This window comes from Lycium ferocissimum, chromosome 8 (assembly GCF_029784015.1).
Source record: "Lycium ferocissimum isolate CSIRO_LF1 chromosome 8, AGI_CSIRO_Lferr_CH_V1, whole genome shotgun sequence".
Taxonomy (NCBI): Eukaryota; Viridiplantae; Streptophyta; class Magnoliopsida; order Solanales; family Solanaceae; genus Lycium; species Lycium ferocissimum.
The window spans coordinates 24,326,919-24,350,649 of NC_081349.1; the positions used below are offsets into that span (position 1 = coordinate 24,326,919).

Below are 23,731 nucleotides of genomic sequence, written 5' to 3' on the forward strand. Positions count from 1 at the left end.
ATTGCAACTAAGCCTTCCCAACTAAAAGGCTACCTCTTCAAAATTTGCCCCCATATTTATCTTTTATTGCTTTCATCTAAGGAATCTTTGATCATCCTCACGTGGTCATATTTGACATTTCCTAAAGTAAAGTGGCTCTTTATTGGATAATCAACGACGTCTTTGAATAGCCATGAAAAAGTCGACAGTCATCTACTGTCTCCAAAGAATACAGAACAACTACCTAAAAATGTGAGGCCCATTAATTTTTTCATCTACGCCTCACTCCTAATTTGCAGGCACATGATTTTCTGATTGTCACATGGCTGTTTGTTGATGGAACTTCTTTCGCCAACCTATCATATTCATAGCAACGAAACAAGTAAAAAACCAATTTATATAAGCTGAATTTTTCTTCTGGAACACATGGGTTATAAAGAAACTAAGACATGCATTACGTGGCTATTTTTAAAAATTATATGAGAATATTTTTTGATGGTTTTTGGTCCACAAAATGAGTGTCATATATACTCAAATTATTTTTTGCTTTTTCACACCTCTTAAAAATATTAATTAGAAGAAATTTTTAAACTATTTTACCCTTATTTATATTTTAAGATATGATCTCTCTTCATTAAATACTTACGCCATTTTAAAGGTCCGGCACACCAATTAAAAAAAATTAGCAACATTAATTAAGAGAGCTATTTTACTTGAAGATCATTAATCTCTCCCAAAGACTTCTTAAAAGTTTGTTTAATCATTTATTGGATAAGGATAATTTCGAAGGAAAAGATATGGTACCAGCTTGATTTCTTAAAGACCACTAATTCTGAACCAATTTTTAATAACAAATCACTTAGAAGTGATCGGCAGGAGTAGCTTTTATGAGCTTGCAGAAAAGCTGATATTTGGGGAATAGCATCGGTTGCAGAAAAGCTGAAATTTGGAGAATAACATTGGCAAACTATGTGCCAACACCCGCGTAATACAGAGTATGCAAGTGTAGGTTATTAAAAATGATTAATGTAAAGTAACTGTAGGTGGCTTTTTAGTTGTCGAATTATTATTTCAATAATTTAATGGACAAAGAGCAGGAAAAAGTTACCTATTTTATTTTTAATAGTAATTTTGGGCAAGGGCATAGCACGGGCTAAATGACACTAGTTAATCAAACAAGTTACAACCTATCATGAATGAGCAAAAAATGGTCTTTATAGAAAAACTGAAGCTATTACATATCTCACATTTGTTTGTCTACAACTATATGGTTTATTTTTTCCCATCAAGACTTTATTGAAATCAAAATCAAAATCAAAGAATGAATCAATAAATGGACCCATTGATCATGTGATCAAGTTAAGGTCGGCACAAAGATTTTTTTTTTTTTCATGTACATTAATTTGTGTTAATTTATCCCAATTAATGGTTGAATTGCATAACCTTTGGTGCAAAAATCAAGAGTCTACTCAAAGCATGAGGGGTAAACTTCCTTGCAAACAAGTAACAAACACTTGTCTTCCCACCATCGTATTCACAACGACTCTCACTCCATAGCTTCTCCAGGAACTCCACAGTTACATCTGACCGATGAAAACGGGCCGGGTGGGGCCCGCCCTTAGACCAGTCAACCCATGTCAAGCTCCGGCCTGAGTTCCTCCTCCCGAATTTCATGCTCACAAACGTAGTGCTCGTCAATGTAGCACGAACCCGTGTAACGTTTCTGGAAGACTGAGAAATACATCTTGTCCGAGACTACCTCAACGGCGAGATCTCTGTCCATTTCGAACCATTGAGACCCTTTTCTCCATTGTTGAAGTTCGATCGTCGGGCTCATTTGACTGTGGTACCGTCCCCGGTCCACTGGCCGGGGAGATCATAGGTCTCCACAAAAAAAATTTCATGGAGTTCATTTGGTAAGTGTAAATTGTGGAGAAATTGAACAAGGGAATACATGCTTCTGAGAGGAGAACAAATCTTTGGTTTGAGATATCAAGAAGAGCATTTGCTAATAGTCTTTTCTCAGCCTCAACCATGTTTACTTTGCCCCATTCTACTTCCTGCATTTGGTCAATTAAACAAAACTTAATTTATGATACTATAACAACTCTCAAGAAATTTTCTCATTGAACTTTTGCATGAAAGTAAGTATGAAACTCATTTATAAGCAAGTGCGAAAGCATTTATATATCTTGGATTATAAATATCTAATTCGAACTATCTTACATATAAAAAAAAAACTTATTCGAACACGATTTTTACGTTAAGCCAATCAATCATGCACATTTAATATGTACCTTTGTCACTTAATCATGATAAACTAATATGTATAAATATTGAGTATAGGCATGACTGTGGAGGTAGTGGACGCAAAGGGGTTCATTCAAAACTCCTTCACGTACTTGAAATCCATTGGTTTCTTCGTGTGTATATTTTTTATATTTTTAATCCTCTTGGTAAAAATTCTGACTCCGCCACCGAACATAAGTAAAAAAAAAAAAAAATTCTTACAACATACCCAGTGTAATTCCGCAAAGTGGGGTTTGGGGAGGGTAGAGTGTACCCAGACCTTACTCCTACCTTGGGAGGTAGACAGGCTGCTTCTATTAGACCTCGGCACAAGGACAAGCAAAGGTAGGGATGCAACACGAGGACTTCCCAAGGGGTCACCCATCCTAGTACTACTCTCGCCAAAACACGCTTAAATTCTAAGTTCGATGGAACCCAGTGCGTTAGTCTTTGGTATGATCGCATCAAAGCAAAAAAATTCTTATTACGTTGGAAGCAAATTAACCACCAAAAGGAGGATAAAAAATGTACTTCACATAAAGACTATAGATTCAAATTGAGGGAATCCCCATATTTTTCTTTTATTGCTTTCATCTAAGGAATATTTTGATCATCCTCACCTGGTCATATTTGACATTTCTTAAAGTAAAGTTGCTCTCTATTGGATAATCAACGACGTCTTTGAATAGTTATGAAAGAGTCAACAGTCATTTATTGTCTCCAAAGAATACAGAACAACTATCTAAAAAAGTGGTGCCCATTAATTTTTTCATTCTTTGCCTCACTCCTAATTTGCAGGCACATGATTTTCTGATTGCCACATGGTTGTTTGTTGATGCAATTTCGTTTGCCAACCTATCATAGCAACGAAACAAGTAAAAAACCAATTAATATAAGCCGAATTTTTCTTCTGGAACACATGGGTTATAAAGAAACTAAGACATGCATTACGTGGCTATTTTAAAAATTATATGAGAATATTTTTTTGATGGTTTTTGGCCCACAAAATGAGTGTCATATATACTCAAATTATTGTTTCTTTTTTGCACACCTCTTAAAAAATATTAATTAGAAGAAATTTTTAAACTATTTTACCCTTATTTATATTTTAAGATATGATCTCTCTTCATTAAATATTTACGTCATTTTAAAGGTCCGGCACACCAATTAAAAAAACAATTAGAAACATTAATTAAGAGAGTTATTTTACTTGAAGATCATTTATCTCTCCCGAAGACTTCTTAAAAGTTTGTTTAATCATTTATCAGATAAAGATAATTTCGAAGGAAAAGAAATGGTACCTGCTTGATTTCTTAAAGACCACTTATTTTGAACCGATTTTTAATAAAAAATCACTTAAAAGTGACCGGCGGTAGTAGCTTTTAGGAGTTTGCAGAAAAGCTGATATTTCTGTAGGTGGCTTTTTAGTTGTCAAATTATTATTTCAATAATTTAATGGACAAAGAGCAAGATTTTTATTTTTATTTTTAATGTTAATTAAGCCCGGGCCAAATGACACTAGTTAATCAAACAAGTTACAACCTATCATGAATGAGCAAAAAATGGTCTTTATAGAAAGGTAAAATTTTCACAAATAGCTAACTTTTAGCTGCTTCTAACAAGCTATAACTACAAGTTCATTATTTACAATTCAGAAATTCGGTTTTTCCTATATTTAGGTCCCTGGACACGTCGCATAAATATAGCCAAAATACAAACTAAATACACGGAACTATTGAGCAAATAATGCCTCTATTTAAGGGAAAAAAATCTTTTTCAAACTAAACAGAAATCTGTTTTTAATGTTCCATAAATCACGCAAATCTCATTCTCTTCCATGTCTAATCACATATCTCATTCAATATCTAATCATTCACATAAAATTTGGATTCAAAAACTCTCTTCATATTTTTTCCCAAAATATAACTAAAAAAACAAAAAATTCTCTTTTTAATGTTCCATAAATCACGCAAAGCTTGATTTGTTCATCAACTGAATTGCATAGTGACAAGTTGAGATTGTCTCCTGATGCTATGACCATCGGTTTTGTGTTCGTTATTAAAAATATTCAATGAAATTACATTATTAAAAATCAAAATGTTCGTTACAAAAAATATTAGTTATTGAGTGCAATAAGCTGATATTGAATATTATTTAGTAACTTTAATAAGATGGGAAAACTTGACTCCATAAAAAAACTTCAATCCCTCCCTAAGGGTGGCTTTTGATTCATCGTATTTTATCTGTATTATGATTGTATTTTTTAGTGTATTCTAATTGATCCGTAAGATTTGAATCGTAATGAATATATTTACAATATATTTCACTTGTATTTTGTATGTATTTTAGAAGTATTAAAATTGTTCTTTAATTTTTGAAGTATATTGTACAGAAAAATGGATTTTATGGTTCAATAATGAATTCAAGTATACCATGAATATATAGAGAAAATGCACAGAACTCTTCCTGGTTCATCAATAAAATATAGTACATGTAGTAAATACAAACTTGATATTGAAATGCACTTTGTAATTTTTTAGAGTAACTATACAAGAAAAATATAAATGTAATAAAAAAAGAATTTAAATCTATGATTAGACTATACAACAAGCGGGATCATTACCAAAATACATAAAACTTCTTCTAAAATCTTCATAAAAATAATGTCGCAACAGTGATGTTATACATCAAAAAAAAAGTTGGAGAAAAAAAAAAAACTTAAAACATAAATTGTTCTGTCTACAAATCTACTCCTGAACGTCTACTAAAATCACTGCATCATAATCAACGGTAGCATTGACAGCTATTGGTGGTTGCTCGTTATCAATAAATGCATTCAGGGTTGCCTTGTCGATTTGCGTCGTATCTCATACGGAGAAACTTTGCATCAATTTCAGCTAGAATGCGTCAAGATATACTGAAACTTTACATTAACAAAACATGAAAAAATAACAAATTAACCACAATAAATAACAACACATTCAAGATATACTAAAAATATACTATAAATATAATGCAAATATAACAATGTCAAATGCACTGTGGTTGTCACTACAACAGTGTGTGACTGTGCTGTAAAAATACACTTCAAATACACTGAATATAAAAGTAAATACAAATTCAAAATCGCATAAATTTACAAGTAACAAATTAGGTAGAAAAAATATATAACACACAAGTAAAAACACAAACTAATTGAAATAATAAAAAATACGACAAAAATATACTTAAAATGTACGCAAAATACGGCCGGTGAATTGAAAAAACAGAATTAACTCGAAGTTCAAAACACAAACTAATTGAAATAATAAAAAATACGACAAAAATATACTTAAAATGTATGCAAAATATAGATCACTTGAATTGAAAAAACGGGAATTGGCAAGTTCATCGAAAAATACGATAAAAATATACTTAAAATGCAAGTAAAACACATATCTGTGAAGTGAAAATAGGGTCATTGATAAGAAAAAATACCTCTTGGAGAACATGAACATTTTTACTTTTGTCCAATAACAAAAATTTCAAATCTGTATTCAAAAATTCCGGTGGCCGGCGGCGGAGGGCATCTAGGAACAGTCATGGCGGTTAAATGATTTAGTCTTTAATATTTTTCGTTCAAATAGGCTGATCTTTTTAATTGCTACGTATCCGACCGTGTCAAATAGGCGGTCTTTGTAATTGCTACAAATCCGACCATGCAATTACTACAGATCGACCGGAAAAGAGAAGACGATCGCGCCGGTCAGATCACGCCGGAGAAGACGGTGGTCTAAAACGACATGAGGATGAATGATACATGGATCCCTCAAAACAAAACAAAAAAAAAAAACCTTTAAACTTCCACTGAATACAGGGAAGATGAAATCTGTGGCTTAGTAAAGCCCAAAAAGAAACAAAGATGATGAGGGAGAACACAAAAATAATAGAGAATCTTACATATTTTAGGAAATAGAGTTGAATTTTGGCGGTAAAAGGTTAAAATTAATGAGCAGTTAATACAGAGTAAAAAAAAGGAAGTGAAAGAAATCAGAAACTGATTTGAAAAGCATGAAATTAGGGGAGATGGGAGTTAGAAACGTATATTTAGGAAAAGGGGAGAGAGAGAAAGTGTGCAGCTAAAAAATAGGGGTGTGGGGAGTGGTAAGTTAATTGATAGAAAAGCGGGTAGCTATAAGTTGTAAAAATATAATATTATAGCTACTAAACTTAATTATTAAAAAGTATAGTTATGTTCCATAAATATGTAACATAGTAAGTTATGCCAATTAAAATTTACTATAGAAAGAGTGAAACTATTACATATCTCACATTTGTTTGTCTACAACTATATGGTTTATTTTTTTCCCATCAAGACTTTATTGAACTGATGGAAAAATCAAAATCAAAATCAAAATCAAAGAATGAATCAATAAATGGACCCATTGATCATGTGATCAAGTTAAGGTCAGCACAAAGAATTGTGTTTTTTTTTTCTTTCATGTACATTAATTTGTGTTAATTTATCCCAATTAGTGGTTGAATTGCATAACCTTTGGTGCAAAAATCAAGAGTCTACTCAAAGCATGAGCGGCAAACTTCCTTGCAAACAAGTAACAAACACTTGTCTTCCCACCATTGTATTCACAACGACTCTCACTCCTTAGCTTCTCCAGGAACTCAACAGTTACATCTGACCGATGAAAACGGGCCGGGTGAGGCCCGCCCTTTGACCAGTCAACCCATGTCAAGCTCCGGCCCGAGTTCCTCCTCCCAAATTTCATGCTCACGAACATCAGCAAATAGTGCTCGTCAGCGTAGCACGAACCCGTGCAACGTTTCTGGAAGACTGGGAAATACAAGAAATTAAAATGAATTTATCGCCTCTTTTAAATTTTATTCTCTTGAAAATAGGGCATGTTCCAAAACTAATGGGGTTGAAGGTAATTGTCCCTTATATCACGTAAAAGTTTCGCTACTTCTTGTTGGATGCTTGGCCGACCTCTCTATCCACTTCCGGTAAGAAAAGATAGGAATAAAATGCCTTTACAAACATTTCAAGCGTACAACATTGCACACCGATGTTCAAATGGAGAAATTGCTGAATCGAAATAGCTCATTTTTAATTAAAAAGAAAGTCCATTTTACAAGCAGAAAACCGAATTAGAAAAATCGAAACCAAACCGAACTTCAAAAAATCGAACCGAACTGAATTAATTCGGTGCGGTGTTCGGTGTCCACTTTCAAAAAATCGAAACCGAAAAAACCGAACCGAAGTTTGAAAAATCGAATGCCCACCCCTAAATTAGAAATACTAGAGGGTGCAGGGCTGTGTTTAAACATGGGCTCAACTTGTTAGCTCTAGAGTAAGTAAAACACACCCCTTTTCGAGATAACTCAAAAGTGAATATGAAAATTCATTCTAAAGACCTTCATATATTATCTGGATCCAATGTATGTTTGAAATGTTTTTATTTCAACAAAGTAGTAAACAACATACCAAGTGACATCAAACTTTGGCCTAGCAAGATACTTTAGTCATTCATTTACGGACAATTAAACCTCATAGCATCTTACAAGATGCAATAGCTACTATATGACAACGAATCTAAGTCGATAACACAACTAAACTGAAGATTGACAATAACAATATTTTGATCCTGTAAGTTCTTTTTTTTTCACAATAAATTCTAGATTAAGTGACATAAAAATAACACTGATGTACTGCCGTTAGAATTTCAGTGACAAATGTAATGCATAAAAATGCCTTTTGCACACTGTAATATTCATAATGACTTTCAAATCTTTCAATTTTACATTGTAGAAGACGGATTAATGTGATATTCCGTATGTTGGTGATTTAGCAAAATATTAAGCAACATATGTGAGCTTCAACTGACGTTACAATTATGAGAAAACTTTACTCTGCAACAAGGTTACTAAAACTCATATACATCAATTGCTTACAAAAGAGTCATTTGTTACCCTCTTCTTAGAATTAAGCCGAATTGTAATTTCTTACAACAGAAAAATATTTGGAATGCGTATCGTCGGAAAGAAATGAAATCGGAAGCCAAAGGCCAAAGCAGCCGATGTTCTATTGAGGACATCTTGGGGAGTTACGATGCCTCTTGGAAATCTCTAGAAAAGCAGATGGAGTAAGCTGTTGATGACACGTTTATCACACATGTTTATAGTTGCTCAAAAGAAATGTTTTTTTTTTTTTTTTTTTTGGTGTACACATACATATGCAAAAAGTACAATTTGAAAGAGATCTGTTCATCCCGCACAACTCTCACTTCTAATATAGAGTAATTTATGCATCTTTTAGAGAAAGGTCTAATTTTTTTTTGGAGCAAACCGAAACTCTTATTAGAAAATTAGACGACAATCTAAATTTGTATAAGTTATTAAAAACATTAGACGACAATCTAAGGTTTTTTCTGTAACATTGAGTCATTGAGCAATATATGAGCAAAAATTAGAACCAAATCTAACATTGTCCGAAGAGTAATTTTTCAAGAATTGTATTTGCATAACTTTTAAAAATAGAGAAAAAATTTAAATAATAATATGACAAAAAAACATTTGCGTAAATAAGCCAATCTATTATAGTTGGGCAATTTGCACGACTGCCCTTCATACAGACTAGTCTTTAACTTTTGCCGTTCAATTCGTTGGTCTTTAATTTTTGTCCTTCGCTTAAAAAAGTGACCAAAAATACCCAAGGTTCTGGGTTCGAAACCGAGCAGAGTCAATAATAATAATAATAATTTCGCAAGTCATAGGTTTCTATGAACCTATGCCTATTAAGGCGAAGTTACATAGAACCTATACCGGAGACGGCAGACTTTTGGCAAAAGCCTTGCCTTGTGATTTTTTTTTTTTTTTTTTTTTTTTGGATTCGAACACGAACCTGTAGTATTTTCATACATTTTTAAGCGAAGGAAAAATTAAAGACCAGCAATTTGAGGGACAAAAATTAAAGACATCCCCAAAAGAAGGGCAGTCCATTATAGTTCAGGTGGACCAGTTTCAAAAGCTTAGCAGACCCTGCTACTTTCAAAATTTTGAAATGTAGACATTAAACAAACAAGTTACAACCTATCATGAATGAGCAAAAAATGGTCTTTGTAGAAAAACTGAAACTATTACATATCTCACATTTTTTTGTCTACAACTACATGGTTTATTTTTTTCCCATCAAGACTTTATTGAACTGATGGAAAAATCAAAATCAAAGAATGAATCAATAAATGGACCCATTGATCAAGTGATCAAGTTAAGGTCAGCACAAAGAATTGGTTTTTTTTCTTTTTCATGTACATTAATTTGTGTTAATTTATCCTAATTAATGGTTGAATTGCATAACCTTTGGTGCAAAAATCAAGAGTCTACTCAAAGCATGAGGGGTAAATTTCCTTGCAAACAAGTGACAAACACGTGTCTTCTCACCATTGTACTCACAACGACTCTGACTCCTTAGCTTCTCCAGGAACTCCGCAGTTACATCTGACCTATGAAAACGGGCTGGGTGGGGCCCGCCCTTCGACCAGTCGACCCAAGTCAAGCTCCGGCCCGAATTCCTCTTCCCAAATTTCATGCTCACGAATGTCGGCAAGTAATGCTCGTCAGCATAACACGAGCCCATGCAGTGTTTCTGAAACACCGGGAAATACGTCTTGTCTGAGACTACCTCGACGGCGAGATCTCTGTCCATTTCAAACCATTGAGACCCTTTTCTCCACTGTTGAAGTTTAATTGTCGGGCTCATTCGACTGTGGTATCTGCCCCGGCCCACTGGGCCGGGGAGATCATAGGTCTCCACGAAATTTTTCTTGGAGTTCATTAGGTAAGTGTAAATTGTGGAGAAATTGAACAAGGGAATGCATGCTTCTGAGAGAAGAACAAATCTTTGATTTGAGATATCAAGAAGAGCATTTGCTAATAGTCTTTTCTCAGCCTCAACCATGTTTACTTTGCCCCATTCTACTTCCTGCATTTGGTCAATTAAACAAAAGTTAATTTATGATACTATAACAACTCTCAAGAAATTTTCTCATTGAACTTTTGCATGAAAGTAAGTATGAAACTCATTTATATGTAAGTGCTAACGCATTTATATATCTTGGATTATGAATATCTAATTCGAACTGTACATGCTCTTACATAAAAAACTTGAACTTTTGCATGAAAGTAAGTATGAAACTCGTTTACATATAAGTGCTAACGCATTTATATATCTTGGATTATAAATATCTAACTCGAACTGTACATGCTCTTACATAAAAAACTTATTCAAACTCAATTTTTACATTAAGCCAATGAATCACGCACATTTAATGTGGACGCAAAGAGTCGGGGTTCATTCGAAACTCCTTCACGAAAAAATATTTTTTTATATGTTAATAGTAGATGTTGAAACCCATCGGTTTCTTCGTGTGTATATTGCTTTATGTTTTGAATTCTCTTGGTAAACATTCTGGCTCCGCTATTGAATGTCGTAAGTAAAAAAAAATTTACTTTAATTAATTACATTGAAGCATATTAAACACAAAAGGGGATGAAAAATGTACTTGACATAATAAAGATTATAGATTCAAGTAGAATCCTCAAAAGTCCAAATTGAGGGAATCTCATAATATAACTTATTTTGGGTATCCCTTTCCCTAAGGCAAAAGAAAAAAAAAAATCCCACCGACACAGTGCCCTCACAATAATACTTTATACCATTAGCAAAAATGATTATTAGCCACCAAGGAACTCCAAAATGCTATTTGGGTAATTTATCATAGTCTTTTTTTTTTTTTTTGGCTATGATCGTTAATTGAAACTTATGCCCTAATGTACAATTTACATGCAATCTTGATTTTATTTAGATTTTAAAAAAAGAAGTATATTAACTATAGAAATATTAATGAACTGCATCGTATAGGTTAGGTGACTAAAACTTAAATTAGAAGGAATGACGAAATGAAACATGCAGTAGTTAGGGAATAGTAATGATGCAAGCAAGAAATTAAACGAATTATTAGCTAGATCTATGCTTTTGAGAGAAGCGATTAATTAAAACTAATCACACCCGACATTCACATGCACGACATCACTGAATGCAAGATATTTATCCGTTATAAAAATATTTTATCAGTTTAAAGCACAACTTTCTAAATTAAATTACTTGATTTGGTGCAAACAATAACAAGTACAAATAAATATTTTCGTCGGAAATGACTTTACACTAGCCAGCTTTTTGATTTTTTATGGTATTAGTCAATTATATATCATGACAAGAAAGAAAAATCTCTCTTTTTTTGGTCGTTAGAAACATTTAAGTTGTTACCAGAAATTGTTGGGGGTAGGTCCATTTGCATTTCAAATAGCTAAAAAAGCTCTTGCTTTTGGCTTGAAAGTGAGATATATATCTATTCATAATTGTGAATATTTTTCTGGGTCACTATAGTTTGGTCTAACAAATTAACTAGTACAAAAAACATGGAGGATGAGTAGTTTGCTTCTCATTAAAGCACACATGGGTTTTATAAATTACGTACCCTACCTCACTGTTAGTTCCTAATTTGATACAACTATATATCCAAGTATATAGGCCATGGAATCAATGATTTGTCAGACCAAATCTACGATATAAATGGAAAAAATATTTAAAATATAGTATTAGCTTAAAAAAAAAAAAAAAAGAGGAGAAAATTAGGTTTTCTTAAATAGTTTAATGAAACATATGTTGTTTCAAATTTTTATTTTTTTTATTTTTTATTTTTTGCTGCAGAACATTTTGTGAAATTTCTATAGTTTTAAGTTATATGTATATGTTGACAGTTGACGGTGTAAAAAAAACTACACAATTATGTCACTTCTAAAGTCAATTAAAATAAATTTTCATGATTATTATTAACCAAAAATCTAACAAAAATAGTAATCACCAGTTAAACTATACTGATAGTGTAAAAAAAAAAATATTTCCTCCCTAACCATAACCAACACAAAAGGAAAGGTAATATATAAACTGGTCAAAATTCATCATAATGGCAAAACGCGTATGAGTTGCATGTGGAAAAACGAAATCTTTCTAGTGTTCGAAGTTTTGGTAAAGTGAAATGAAAAGTTTTACATCTTCTTCTTAATCAAAAAAGGAAATGACTTATAGACCTTTCAAACGAAGTGATCAATAACGTGCTTGTAACGCGATATTAATAATCGAGTTTATAGATATTTACAAATTTTTTAAAAGGTAAATACAATAAATATTGATTGATACCTAAAACATGTTATAAGAGATTAAATTACTCTGATATTGCATATAACTTTAATTATTAACTAAATTATATTGCAAACTCTGTATGCGAGAATGATGGAGAAAGAGTCAAGAACATGAACTCGCCCCGGATAATTTCACTTTTTGGGGGTAAACACTCTCCACAATAATTATCTTATTTTCAAGACTTGATTTCGAGACTTCTGCTTAATAATTCATTTTTTGCTAATAAATACAAACCACTAAGTTTTTTAGAGAACTACTAGGTTTCTTAATAATTCTAGCTACTAGCACAATTTAATCTAAGAAAATTTCAAAATAATTCTCTTTACTTTTTCCTTTCTTTATTGACTAATCTTTTTGGAGTAGTAAAGAACGTCATGATTCTGGACTTATTCTTGAATGTTCATAAAGAAAAGAATCATAGCCTGTAGACTATAGACTACTTCAGTACTTCATTCTTTTCTTTACAATTCAACAACTTTAATATCCTTCATTAATTACTTTCTTTTTACGTTCCTTTTTTTGTCAAAGTCCTACACGAACTTTACTAATATGACAAAATGGTCTACTGTTTTGGCCAGTTAATGACACATAAATTTCAACGTAACATATAGTAAAGTGACAAGTATTATAAGTCAAAAGTAGACTTTATCATCTTATGAATTTTAGCAGCCTCATTGTTAAGAATAAAATGCTTTTAGACACTCCTTAACAAAAATATTAATAGCTCTAATTATAAGAATGTATTTATTATCTCTCATAAAAAGAGTATATAGAGGCGGAGTCATGATTTAAAGTTTATGAATTCTAAACTTGTACTGGACCTATTACTCGTTTTAGCTACTGGATCGCAATTAAATATTTATATATGTTCAACGAATTTCCTAATATAAATATAGAATCTAAGAAAAAGCTTCTAGATTCATCCAAACCCATATATAACTAATATAATATTGTAGTCCGCCCTTGTTGAAGTGTGCTCTCAATTACTCTCTCTGTTTCAACTTATGGAGAGTAAATAAAAAAGCTTTTCTGAACACGATTTCTTAAAATATTTTTTAAATATTTTGAATTGTTAACTATTGTGACTTATAATATTTTTTGTTTATTTTCTAAATGTGAAAATTTTGTTATCAAATGAAGATTCTGTGTACATGTATATTATATTAGGACATAATATAGTCAATTTCATTGGTGCCAAAAATGAAAATTTCATGTCCAAAAATTCACATGAAAATTAGTCAGTTAGACCTTGATAATTTGAATCAAGACACATAAATTGAAACGGAGAGTAATTTTCACAATTCAGAATTTGGTATTAATGAACCTGCCACTCTATCATTTTCCACTTAAATACTTATATCACTTAATTAACAATCTACTAATTGGAACAGTAAGAAAGAAACAAAAATATAAAAGAGAAATAAAAGAAAAGAACTTATATAATATGAAACTAACCTTGCTGGGAATTCTTCTGCCATGGGAAAAAGGACTTTCAACTTCTGATTGATTGTAAGAAGGATCAGAATGCACATAAATGGAGTAAAGCCCTTCATGGCCTTTAAAAAATAGCTCCCAAAGTGGTGCTAACAAAACTGGCCCTCTTGTTAAAAACATGAAAGCCACTTTTGGAACTCTCTCAAATGGAAATTCTTTAACTTTTGGCACCATTGAAGCTCTCCATAACAACTCTTCATCACTCATATCATGTTCAACACTAGGTGGCTTAATATATTCATTAAACCCTAATCGAGGAATTACCGGTGGCGGTGATAGTGGTGGTGAAAGGGGTTGTGAAGAAGAAGAAGAATAGTTTAGTATTTGGCCATTGATGACTTGTAAGTTGAGACTAAAGTTCTTGAAATAAAAAGTGAAAATAATGCCACATGTTATACCACAAGCAAAGAAGAAGAAAGAAGAAAGGAGATTTAATATATTTAATGGGGTGTTGAATAATTTGATAGCCATTGCTATGGAGTTTTGGTTTTGAATTTGATTCTTCATTGCCTTTGCACAAAGAGAAACACACATAGAATAGAAGAGAGAAGAAGAGGAAATAAATTGAATGAAGGAGGAAAAGAAATTTTATATATAGTGAATTTGAGTAGCAGGGACCTACTAATAATATATATTTATATATAAAACCGTTATTAAATAAAGTCAAGTATATATATTATAACAATAAAACAGGAAAATCCATACTTTGGTTACAACTTGGAATATAAGTCAGCATACACGAGTATTAAATAAATCTATATTAAGATTTTACCAAACGCCCTATGATATAATTATATATAAGTAGTACTTATAACTTTCCATATAAAGATTACGGTAAGAATTAATTTAGGCATATAAATTTAATGTAACTTGAAACTCTGGGGAAGATTATAGAGGGTTCACACCAGACAATAGATTCATATATGATTTTTTTTTAGGAGTCGATCATAGTTAATTTTTAGTATAACTTTTATGCATTGATTACGTAAAAAATATTTACACAATCAATTCAAATAAAAATAATTATGGTAACTTCATTTAACATGCTAAAATAATTGTATATATTATAATAATTACTATAGATGACCTAAAACCAACGCGTTTGGCCGCCACACTGCTATAGGTATGCAAGACTCTAGACCGTTCAAATGCGGTGGATCAAACTTGGAAAGAAAATATTATTGAAAAGTCAATAGTTGTTCCTTTTTTCAAAGATTAGAAGGAAGAGGAAAGGAAATTCCAATTTTTAATGGTGCAATACAAATTAGTGAATTTACAATTTAATTGAGTTGACACAATTTAATTGAGTTGTGGAATGGGCAGTGGTGTTGAAATTTTGGGAATTTGGACCCCACTACGTCCATAGAAGTTTCCTATCAGATTATTTTTCAATATAGAGAGAAATGTGGAAAAATTTTGAATTTCAAAATGTATTTTTAGTAGCATATCAAAATAAAAAGTTATTTCTTTGTTAAAATATTCCCATACTGTTATTTTTCTTTTTATTATTATTCTACATAGAGGGAAGAGAAAGGAAAATACGAAAGGGAATTTAAAGGGGGAATCGTACCCTCACAGCCAAAGTAAAAATTCATGTAGTCAATAAACTATTAAAGATTTCTTATACTGGTCAAATCACCGAAATTTAATTAAATGAGATAGTTAAAGGAGATAAATGATAGTTCTGACAAAAATTCTTATGATTAAGCTATTAAATATCTCTATTAGGAGTGTAAACAAAAATCAAATTAAAAGACAAGTAATATGGACTTGATTGAGTATTAAGTTAATAAAAGAAATTTGGCAAGTCAAAAATTGTAGATGTGATTATATATTTATTTTTTCTTCCTGAAAAGTGGATACATTTAAATCATGAATTTAATTGAAAACTCAAGTTAAAACCCTCAAACCTAGAAAAATACAATTAAGTAGGGGTTGGAGGGGGTACGTAAACAGGTAAAGTGCCCCTTGTTTGGAGTCATAAATCATTTCCTAATACTCCGTCCCCCAAACATGCCTCTTTATTTGTTTAATCATATTATAATGCCAATGATAATATTTATAAGGTAAAATTTCTCAAATGACTACCTTATTGTAGCTTCCTACCATTTGTAGCTACCCTTTTTAATATTACCATTCGTAGCTAAAAATCGGTGATTTTTGTGTATGTTTTCGCATGTATTTGTTGCGGCAAATACATGAGCATGCGGTAAAAAAAGGGAACATGCTCCTTTTATTTTAGGTCTGTAACGGTGGTGGTATTAAATGAGAAATTAAGATATTTTACCTTCTTTTCCGCAAAATCTCCGTAATATTCCCTTTCCTTACACGTTTCTCTTCTTCCATGCATTCTTCAACATTCAAACATAAAAATTCAAATTTCAAATTAAATCTTCAACACCTGCGAAAATACATTGACAAAACAAACACGATCAATCAACAGCCAATGTATTTGAAGTTTTCAATATTGATTTCGTTTTTTATTTACCGATGTATTTGATAGCATAACTAATGTATTTGACGTTTCCAATCAAACTCTATGTATTTTATATTAAATATCATGTATTTGTGTGAGTAACAATTTGCATCACCCATGTATTTAGTGATAATGTATTTGAAGTTTTCAATATTGATTTCGTTTTTTATTTACCCATGTATTTGATAGCATAACTAATGTATTTGAAGTTTCTAATCAAACCCCATGTATTTTAAATTAAATCTCATATATTTGTGTGAGTAACAACTTGCATCACCCATGTATTTGATGGGATTAATTTGAACAAAATACATAAATATATAGAAACTTACCATGTATTTGTGTCACCTGTGTATTTAAAACTAGATGAACTGATGGAATTAATTTGAACAAAATACACAAATATATAGAAAAACTTACAAAAATACACCACCAACCACAACAATTGGTAGTTATATCATAGAACATACACAAATACATATATTTTTTGTCTTCTCAAAACCCTAAAAACTTTCTCTCTCCCTTCTCTCGTGTGCGCCGCCATAACCACCACCATGGCTCGAAGCAAAAACAATCATCGCCACCAAGTTGATTTTGTGGAAGAATAATAACACAAATAGCGAAAATTTCACGAAACAAAGGAGATGGGATAGAACGTGAGTACTTTAAGGCTTCTTTTCCTTTTTTTTTTTTTTGAAAAAAAAAGAAAGAAAGAATACGACGAATCTTTGATTGGTGAGAATGGAAGTGAAATGTTTGCGAAGGGTGAAGAGAGGAAGAAGACGATCATAAAAGGTAAGAAGTTATGAAAAAGAGAGAGAGAATGGTAATGTATATTAAGTGATTAATATTGTTACCATTAAAAGGGGATATGGGATTGGGGGTGCTAATTTTTTGGTGTATTTGTGAAATGGTAATTCAAAAATTCTTGTGTAGCTATAATAGTTAAATTAGAAAAGTATTTAGTTATTATTAGTAATTAAAATAAAAGGTAGTTATTACCACTAATTATGTATTAGAAGTAGCTATAACGCGTAAAAATTCCTATTTATAAACCAAAAATAAAATGATTCATAATCATCACAATCTGTTTTTGCACTGACACTTTATTTAAATGTGAAAAAGTTAATACTTCTTATAGTAATAATTAGTTTTTTATTTCCTTTTTACTTTTTGTTTACGTTGAAATTGAGTACATATATAATTAAGAAAATAAATAAACTGACTCTACTTCAGCAATATGATTTTTTTCTATACACGAAAATGTACAGAATTGGGTTCCAATCATTCGTCCATTTAAACACTTCTCAAAAAACAATAATTTTATATGTTTTAGTAGCTCATAAAACTCTTTAATTATTTACATTCTTTTGGATTAAGATTTACAAATCCCCCCCCCCCCCCCCCCTGCCCCGCCCCGCTTCCCCAATTAAAACCTTATCCATTGTGGCTTTAGTACCTTGTCTTCATCCCACAATATATATAAATTCTCACCCACAAGAAGTGCGGTGGAGTGGTCTGGATATGAAGTCGTCTTTGTTAGGAAGAGTTTTGCCCCTAATATGGGACTTCCCAGTACAGATCTACAGATATCGAATACCGAGTTGGAAAATAACAATAAAAATTAATAAAGGAGAATAGGGCATATTTTTAAATTTCAAAGCATATTCAAATTACAGAATTGTACGGGGTCTCAAAAGATACCTAGCTTCCTCTTATTGTTTTCTTTTTATTGTCTTTTTCAGTTGGCAACTAGTTTTCATTTAGTAATTACAAATTGCAGCTTTTATACTTTCAATGTGTAAAAACAAAACAAAAAAGAATAAAAAACAATTATTATTAAATATAGTTAGTTGGCCAAAGGGGCCTCCCGTTTGGAGTCCAATTTCTGTTCCATTAGCTGCCATTGAAGAAGACTTTTCAAAAGTTTCCCAAAGCTGCAGGTGACCCAACATACAAGGCCATCACCATTGACCTCGTAAATATTCCTACGATATATTAATTACTCCCTCCGTTCACTTTTAATTACTTGTTCACTTTAAACTTTTCACGCTGTTTAAAAAATAATAAATGAAGTGCATAATTTATCAATGTACTCATATTAATTGGTCCATATTTTTATTGGATTTGAAAAATGATTTGAAGTGAGTAATTAATACTATGGGTAAAATAGGAAAAAATAATTTTTTTTTCTTGATATGCTAAAAGTGACAAGTAAAAGTGAAAATCTATTTTTAGAATACTGGACAAGTAAAAGTGAACAGAGGGAGTACATGATTTTTCACAGTCGGTATTTATATCAACTCAATGAATATTTCCTCCGTACATTTTTATTTGTTCACAATATTAAAAATAAATTTTCATTTTTCTAGCATAACAAGAGAAAGATAAACTATTTTTTTCTTGTTTTACCTTTAATATTAATTACATTTTCCAAGTTGAGAATATACACCAGTTCATATGCGTATTATGATAAAATATATACTTCATTTATTAATTTTTAAGAAACGTGCAAAATAAAAATGGACAAGTAAAAGTGAGCGGCGTAGTACATAACACATGTTTTTGAAGAGGCCGATGCACCGTTATGACTTATGACAACGAGTTCATATGAACTATCAGTAAAATTTTATTTAGGAATTAACGGTTAATAATTTATGTTGCTAAATGACAAAAATTCGTCAATCTTATTTAAGGACCAATTAGCGACAAATTATTTAAAAAAAAAATTAAAAAAAAAGGAATCCTATTAGCTACGGCCTATTTACCAACATATTGGCGATGAAATTTTTAGCTAATTTCTGTTTTTTAATTCCAATACGATGCATAGTTTTCTGTACACTTCACTAAAATTGTAATAAATAGTAGGTCTGAACCCATAATTATAAAAATATAATGGTGTCAAGGCTTAGAATCTTAAGAGCGGTCAGTTGAATATTCTTCACCGGAAAATTATATATATATATATAGGTCAAATATTAATATACATACATATATATTAAATCTCAAACATTTTAGTGAAATTTCTGACTTCATCGATAGGTTATGCTGTTTAGTATTACTAAACAGTCTAGACTTTATATATTTAATTAATATACATTACCTTAATTTAATAATGTCAAACTAGTATAATTTGGTGTATATACCTACAGAGTGTGGGTAATGACGTGACTTTTATTTTTCTTTTAAGATTGACTAGCTAGGTTGTTAGATGTTCAACATCGATCAATGCGCCAGATGGAAGATGCTGATAATTCATCAAAACAATAATAAGAAAAGCAATTAATTTTCTAATTATATGTATGGGATAAGAAGTTATTAATAAGGGTATAACTATAATAAATAAATAAAAACTATGCTTCTACCAATTGGAATGATGCAGTGATTAACAAGTAACACTGGGAGTTTATGCATTTCGTCACGAGGAATAATTCCGTTAAAAAGTTCGAAATTCTTTATATTATTACTAAAGTCAACATTTTTAGGAGTATTGCAACGAATGTGCCTAAGACAAGATGGCATACTCGATGTCGATGGTGTTCTATATACAAGAAAATAATTAATTATGTAAAATTCAGGAAGTGTACATGTAATCAGAGGAAAATCATAATTTGAAATTTATGGATTCCTATAGCGATCTCAAGTTAACATACAATATTTCGGTTCACGTGCAGTGAAATGTTTATAGATAATCAGTGGAGGATTTGTTAATACATAGGAGCATATAGGATCTGGGAAAAGGTTATTGGCTCATGTGAACTCATAACTTCTAAGATAGTTCCGCCATTGCAGAGGCGAATTAGGATGTTAAGTTTATGAGTTCTAGATTCTAGAACAAAATAGCTTATCGGGGTTAGATAAATTATTCATACATATTAAGCAGATTTTTAGAATAAATAAAAGATATAAGCCAAAATTGTTGAGTTCTGTCAAACCCGTTACTAATGACGTAAATCCTTCCAAGTGGAGCTACTCCTATTAATTAACACATTCGTGGAAAAATAAGATTGTGACATCCGATTTGTATGCTTAATGTCAAAGGATGTTAGATGAATCCAAAGTCCTTGTGGCATGTTGCATTATATTGCATTGCGTTGTAAGGTAATAGCTAGCTGCCAATATTTGTACGTTGAATAAATTTTAAAAAATGTGGATTTATCAATGACAATGCATGTGATTACCAGTTAATGATTTACTTTTCTGGGTAATTACCAAATTCATTGTTAAGATCATACGATGTTCGTGGCTTCAACTTCTAAATTAAACTCCCGAAAGATTGAGGGCTGCTGCAATTCAGGTTAGGTGTATAAGAAAATCCTAAGTTAGAAAAACGATTCTAATTGAGAAAAATTAGTTTTACAAAATGGTATTATTTTTCTTCTCATATATTCACGTCTTTTGAAAGTGAATGATAAGTAACCTGCTACATAATTTTTGCGTTGTTATTGAATATATCTCGAGTACATTTACACTTCTTGGAAGCAAAGGAATACTATCAGGTTATAGTTGGTCCGATTATAGTAAGATATTCCTCAAGTTCTCTGAACTACTTATCGGGCTCAAGAATTATATATTGTAAATCAGCCTAATATGATATTGCAAAATATATTACATTGCCGATTTGTCATCATCGCATAGAACGGAAATTATTTTACGCGATCATGTCATTGACAGATATTTCCCTCTTGAAAAAAAGGAAGAAAGACAAAGTCAACCAAAACCAATCAACTTTGGGGCAATCCTGAGCAAAGGTTGCAAAGTACTAGGATGAAACTTCCTCCCAAAAAGAAAACAAATTGAACTCAATTTTCCATTATAACTACAATTAAATTCACTCCTAACACTCTTCAAAAACTCCTCTGTCACATCTTTCTTCAAAAACGTCGTCGGGTGCGAGCCTCCAGCAGACCAATCGGCCCACGTAACACTCCAATTCGATGTTAATTTTGGACAAACTTTGTTCACTAACGTAGGCAAGTAATGTTCGTCCATATAACAAGGTGGTGCACAATGGTTCTTAAAAATAGGGTAATATGTTGCGTCGGAAATGATTTTTACTGCAAGTTCGCGATGAACTTCGAACCATTGGGAGCCCTTTCGCCAATCCGAAAGTGTTATGGTAGGATACATACGTTTGTTATACCTGCCACGACCTATTTTCCTCGGATCATCGAATAATCCGAGGAAACTTTGGTTGGAATTTGTGAGGAAAGTGTAAATTGTAGTGAAATTGAACAAAGGAATGCATGATTCGGAGAGTAATATGAATCTTTCGTTGGAAATGTCTAAAAGTGCATTTGCTAAAAGTCGTCTCTCTGCATCAATCATGGTTGATCTTCCCCATTGTACTGCCTGTGAGAAAACAATACACTTGATATAATTATTCAAAATAAAATTAATGTGTATACACTGACACTATAAAAGAATTTTTATAGAAATTAAATAGGCCGACTAGATCGATAGCCAGCCCCTTAAAACCTCAGGGATGTTTAAATTGATGTTAATGTGTATTAAAGTATGTCTCGTATTTTATGTCATTAACGAGGACTTGAGAACGAGTGCATAAAATTTTCCAAAATTTAACGCGAAAGTGTCTAATAGGAACACTGTATCACATGTTTAAGTGCTCAGTTAGAACTAGCCAAACTCCGAGTGTCTAATGAAATTTACCGGCAAATTTAAGGGGCTATAAATATATTCATCCAATTAATAGTTACACATACTCACGGTACACCTTATTCATCTATACTCTAGCTGGGCTATCAAGTAAATTTCTCAAAGAGTCACTCCGATTAAATTGTGTAGTGAAATCAATTATCTTAAAATCACTCAACTTAGATCATAGGAACCGCCCATCCTTGTCCGAGCATAAAAATTAGCATTTTCATTGGGTCTCGGGTGGGTTGTTTAGATATTGGGTAAAAATTGTCACAATTTTTTTAATTCATGGGACCCCCTCCAAGTCAGATTTATCCCACCGGCCATAAACCGTCGCGAATCTGGACTAGTAGGGCTGGTAGGCTTTGGATACCGAATGGTTAAACAAAGAAAAAATGGGCATTGCTTAATTATATCGAAATGCTAAAAAGTATAGTACTTCAACCTGGCTAGGTATCCTTCTTTTATAAAACACAGATGATGGAGGAGGTTCAGAATTGAAATCTGGTGAAGTATGGAGGTATATTGAGAACAACCCTTCATGTCCTTTAAAGAACATCTCCCAAAGAGGTGCCAATGGCAATCTTCCCCTTGTTAAGAACAAGAATGCCACTCTTGGAATTCGAGCAAACGGATACTTCTCGATTTGAGGTACCATTGAAGCTCTCCACATAAGTTCTTCGTCATTCATCGAGTGCCAAAGACCCTTGGGAGAGAGCCAATCTTTCAACGCCATGCTCCTATTGGAACTAGAATTAGATGAAGAGTTACAAAATAGATGTGTGGAGATGGAGAGATTGTAGATTGGGGAAGATGTAGTAAGTTGATGAGGCAAATAGAAATCTTCATAGATAACAATCTTCTTGAATTGGTCATTGATGAAGATTCCTAATAGTACTACAAGAAATGACATAGACAAAGTAAAGACTATGGTGGTAACAAGATGGAAACTCATTTCTCTAAAAAAAATTGGTCATTTACATGATCACTGTTACCCTGTGTTTTGTTTAAGTTTAGAAATGACACAGCATGAGGTCTCAATTTATGATATCTATAAAGTGAGTGAAAATGAGGAATAAATGCGAAGGAGCATGGGAAGTGTTGGCATGGGGCAAGAAGAAAATGTGAAACGTAAAGAAACAAAGTGTGATTTTTGTTTTTATTCCAGTTAAAGTAAACTGCAATTATGACCCTGAAGAAAGAACAGAAAGTTTAAGCACAAATGGTAAAGGAATATACACTGACAATATGAAGGAACAGAGTTGCATACACTGATTGTGTAAGTTAACTTGTCATAGCAGGTTATCTTCTTTATTTTTCGGGTTATCAGATCATGCTTGTTATAACCTATTTATTGCAAATAACTTAACCTGATGGTGTAAAAATACTATATGTTGTTGGTGCACAGAACTTAAACTCATGTTGCGGGAAAAAATGAATAAGGACAAAATACATGATACATGATGCAGAGAGTTTGCTTTGTTATACCCTTTCACATACCATCACTACAAACCACATCAACGCCTCTGCCCCATGCATGAATTACATGTGACACAGGAAAGGAAATGCTGAAATTCTCT

General features: G+C 32.0%; 2 protein-coding genes, 1 long non-coding RNA gene and 1 pseudogene across 3 annotated transcripts; all 4 read right to left on the reverse strand.

The window, feature by feature from the left end:
* Positions 1 to 2,616: 2,616 nt before the first annotated feature.
* On the reverse strand, positions 2,617 to 2,735 carry LOC132068956 (5S ribosomal RNA; annotated as a pseudogene).
* A 2,161-nt stretch (positions 2,736 to 4,896) lies between these two features.
* On the reverse strand, positions 4,897 to 7,091 carry LOC132066740 (uncharacterized). The gene is made up of 2 exons (XR_009416929.1): positions 6,801 to 7,091; positions 4,897 to 5,165 (listed from the first exon to the last, which is right to left on the reverse strand). It is a non-coding gene; the product is annotated as an uncharacterized LOC132066740 (long non-coding RNA).
* A 2,266-nt stretch (positions 7,092 to 9,357) lies between these two features.
* On the reverse strand, positions 9,358 to 14,590 carry LOC132067656 (glycosyltransferase BC10-like). Its single transcript, XM_059460951.1, has 2 exons — positions 13,979 to 14,590; positions 9,358 to 10,243 (listed from the first exon to the last, which is right to left on the reverse strand). Exons 1-2 carry the CDS (start codon positions 14,549 to 14,551, stop codon positions 9,599 to 9,601), a joined length of 1,218 nt encoding a protein of 405 aa, XP_059316934.1. The 5' UTR covers positions 14,552 to 14,590; the 3' UTR covers positions 9,358 to 9,598.
* A 6,488-nt stretch (positions 14,591 to 21,078) lies between these two features.
* LOC132067659 (glycosyltransferase BC10) lies at positions 21,079 to 23,151 on the reverse strand. Its single transcript, XM_059460953.1, has 2 exons — positions 22,597 to 23,151; positions 21,079 to 21,845 (listed from the first exon to the last, which is right to left on the reverse strand). The coding sequence occupies exons 1-2, from the start codon at positions 23,104 to 23,106 to the stop codon at positions 21,204 to 21,206; spliced, it is 1,152 nt and encodes a 383-aa protein (XP_059316936.1). The 5' UTR covers positions 23,107 to 23,151; the 3' UTR covers positions 21,079 to 21,203.
* Positions 23,152 to 23,731: the final 580 nt, after the last annotated feature.

Excerpts from the sequence above, each read along its gene's own strand:
- LOC132067656 (XM_059460951.1), bottom strand. The coding sequence starts at position 14,551 with ATGTGTGTTTCTCTTTGTGCAAAGGCAATGAAGAATCAAATTCAAAAC. Across the intron at positions 10,244-13,978 it reads GCAGAAGAATTCCCAGCAAG|GAAGTAGAATGGGGCAAAGT; the intron begins GTTAGTTTCATA and ends GACCAAATGCAG.
- LOC132067659 (XM_059460953.1), bottom strand. The coding sequence starts at position 23,106 with ATGAGTTTCCATCTTGTTACCACCATAGTCTTTACTTTGTCTATGTCA. Across the intron at positions 21,846-22,596 it reads AAAGAAGGATACCTAGCCAG|GCAGTACAATGGGGAAGATC; the intron begins GTTGAAGTACTA and ends GTTTTCTCACAG.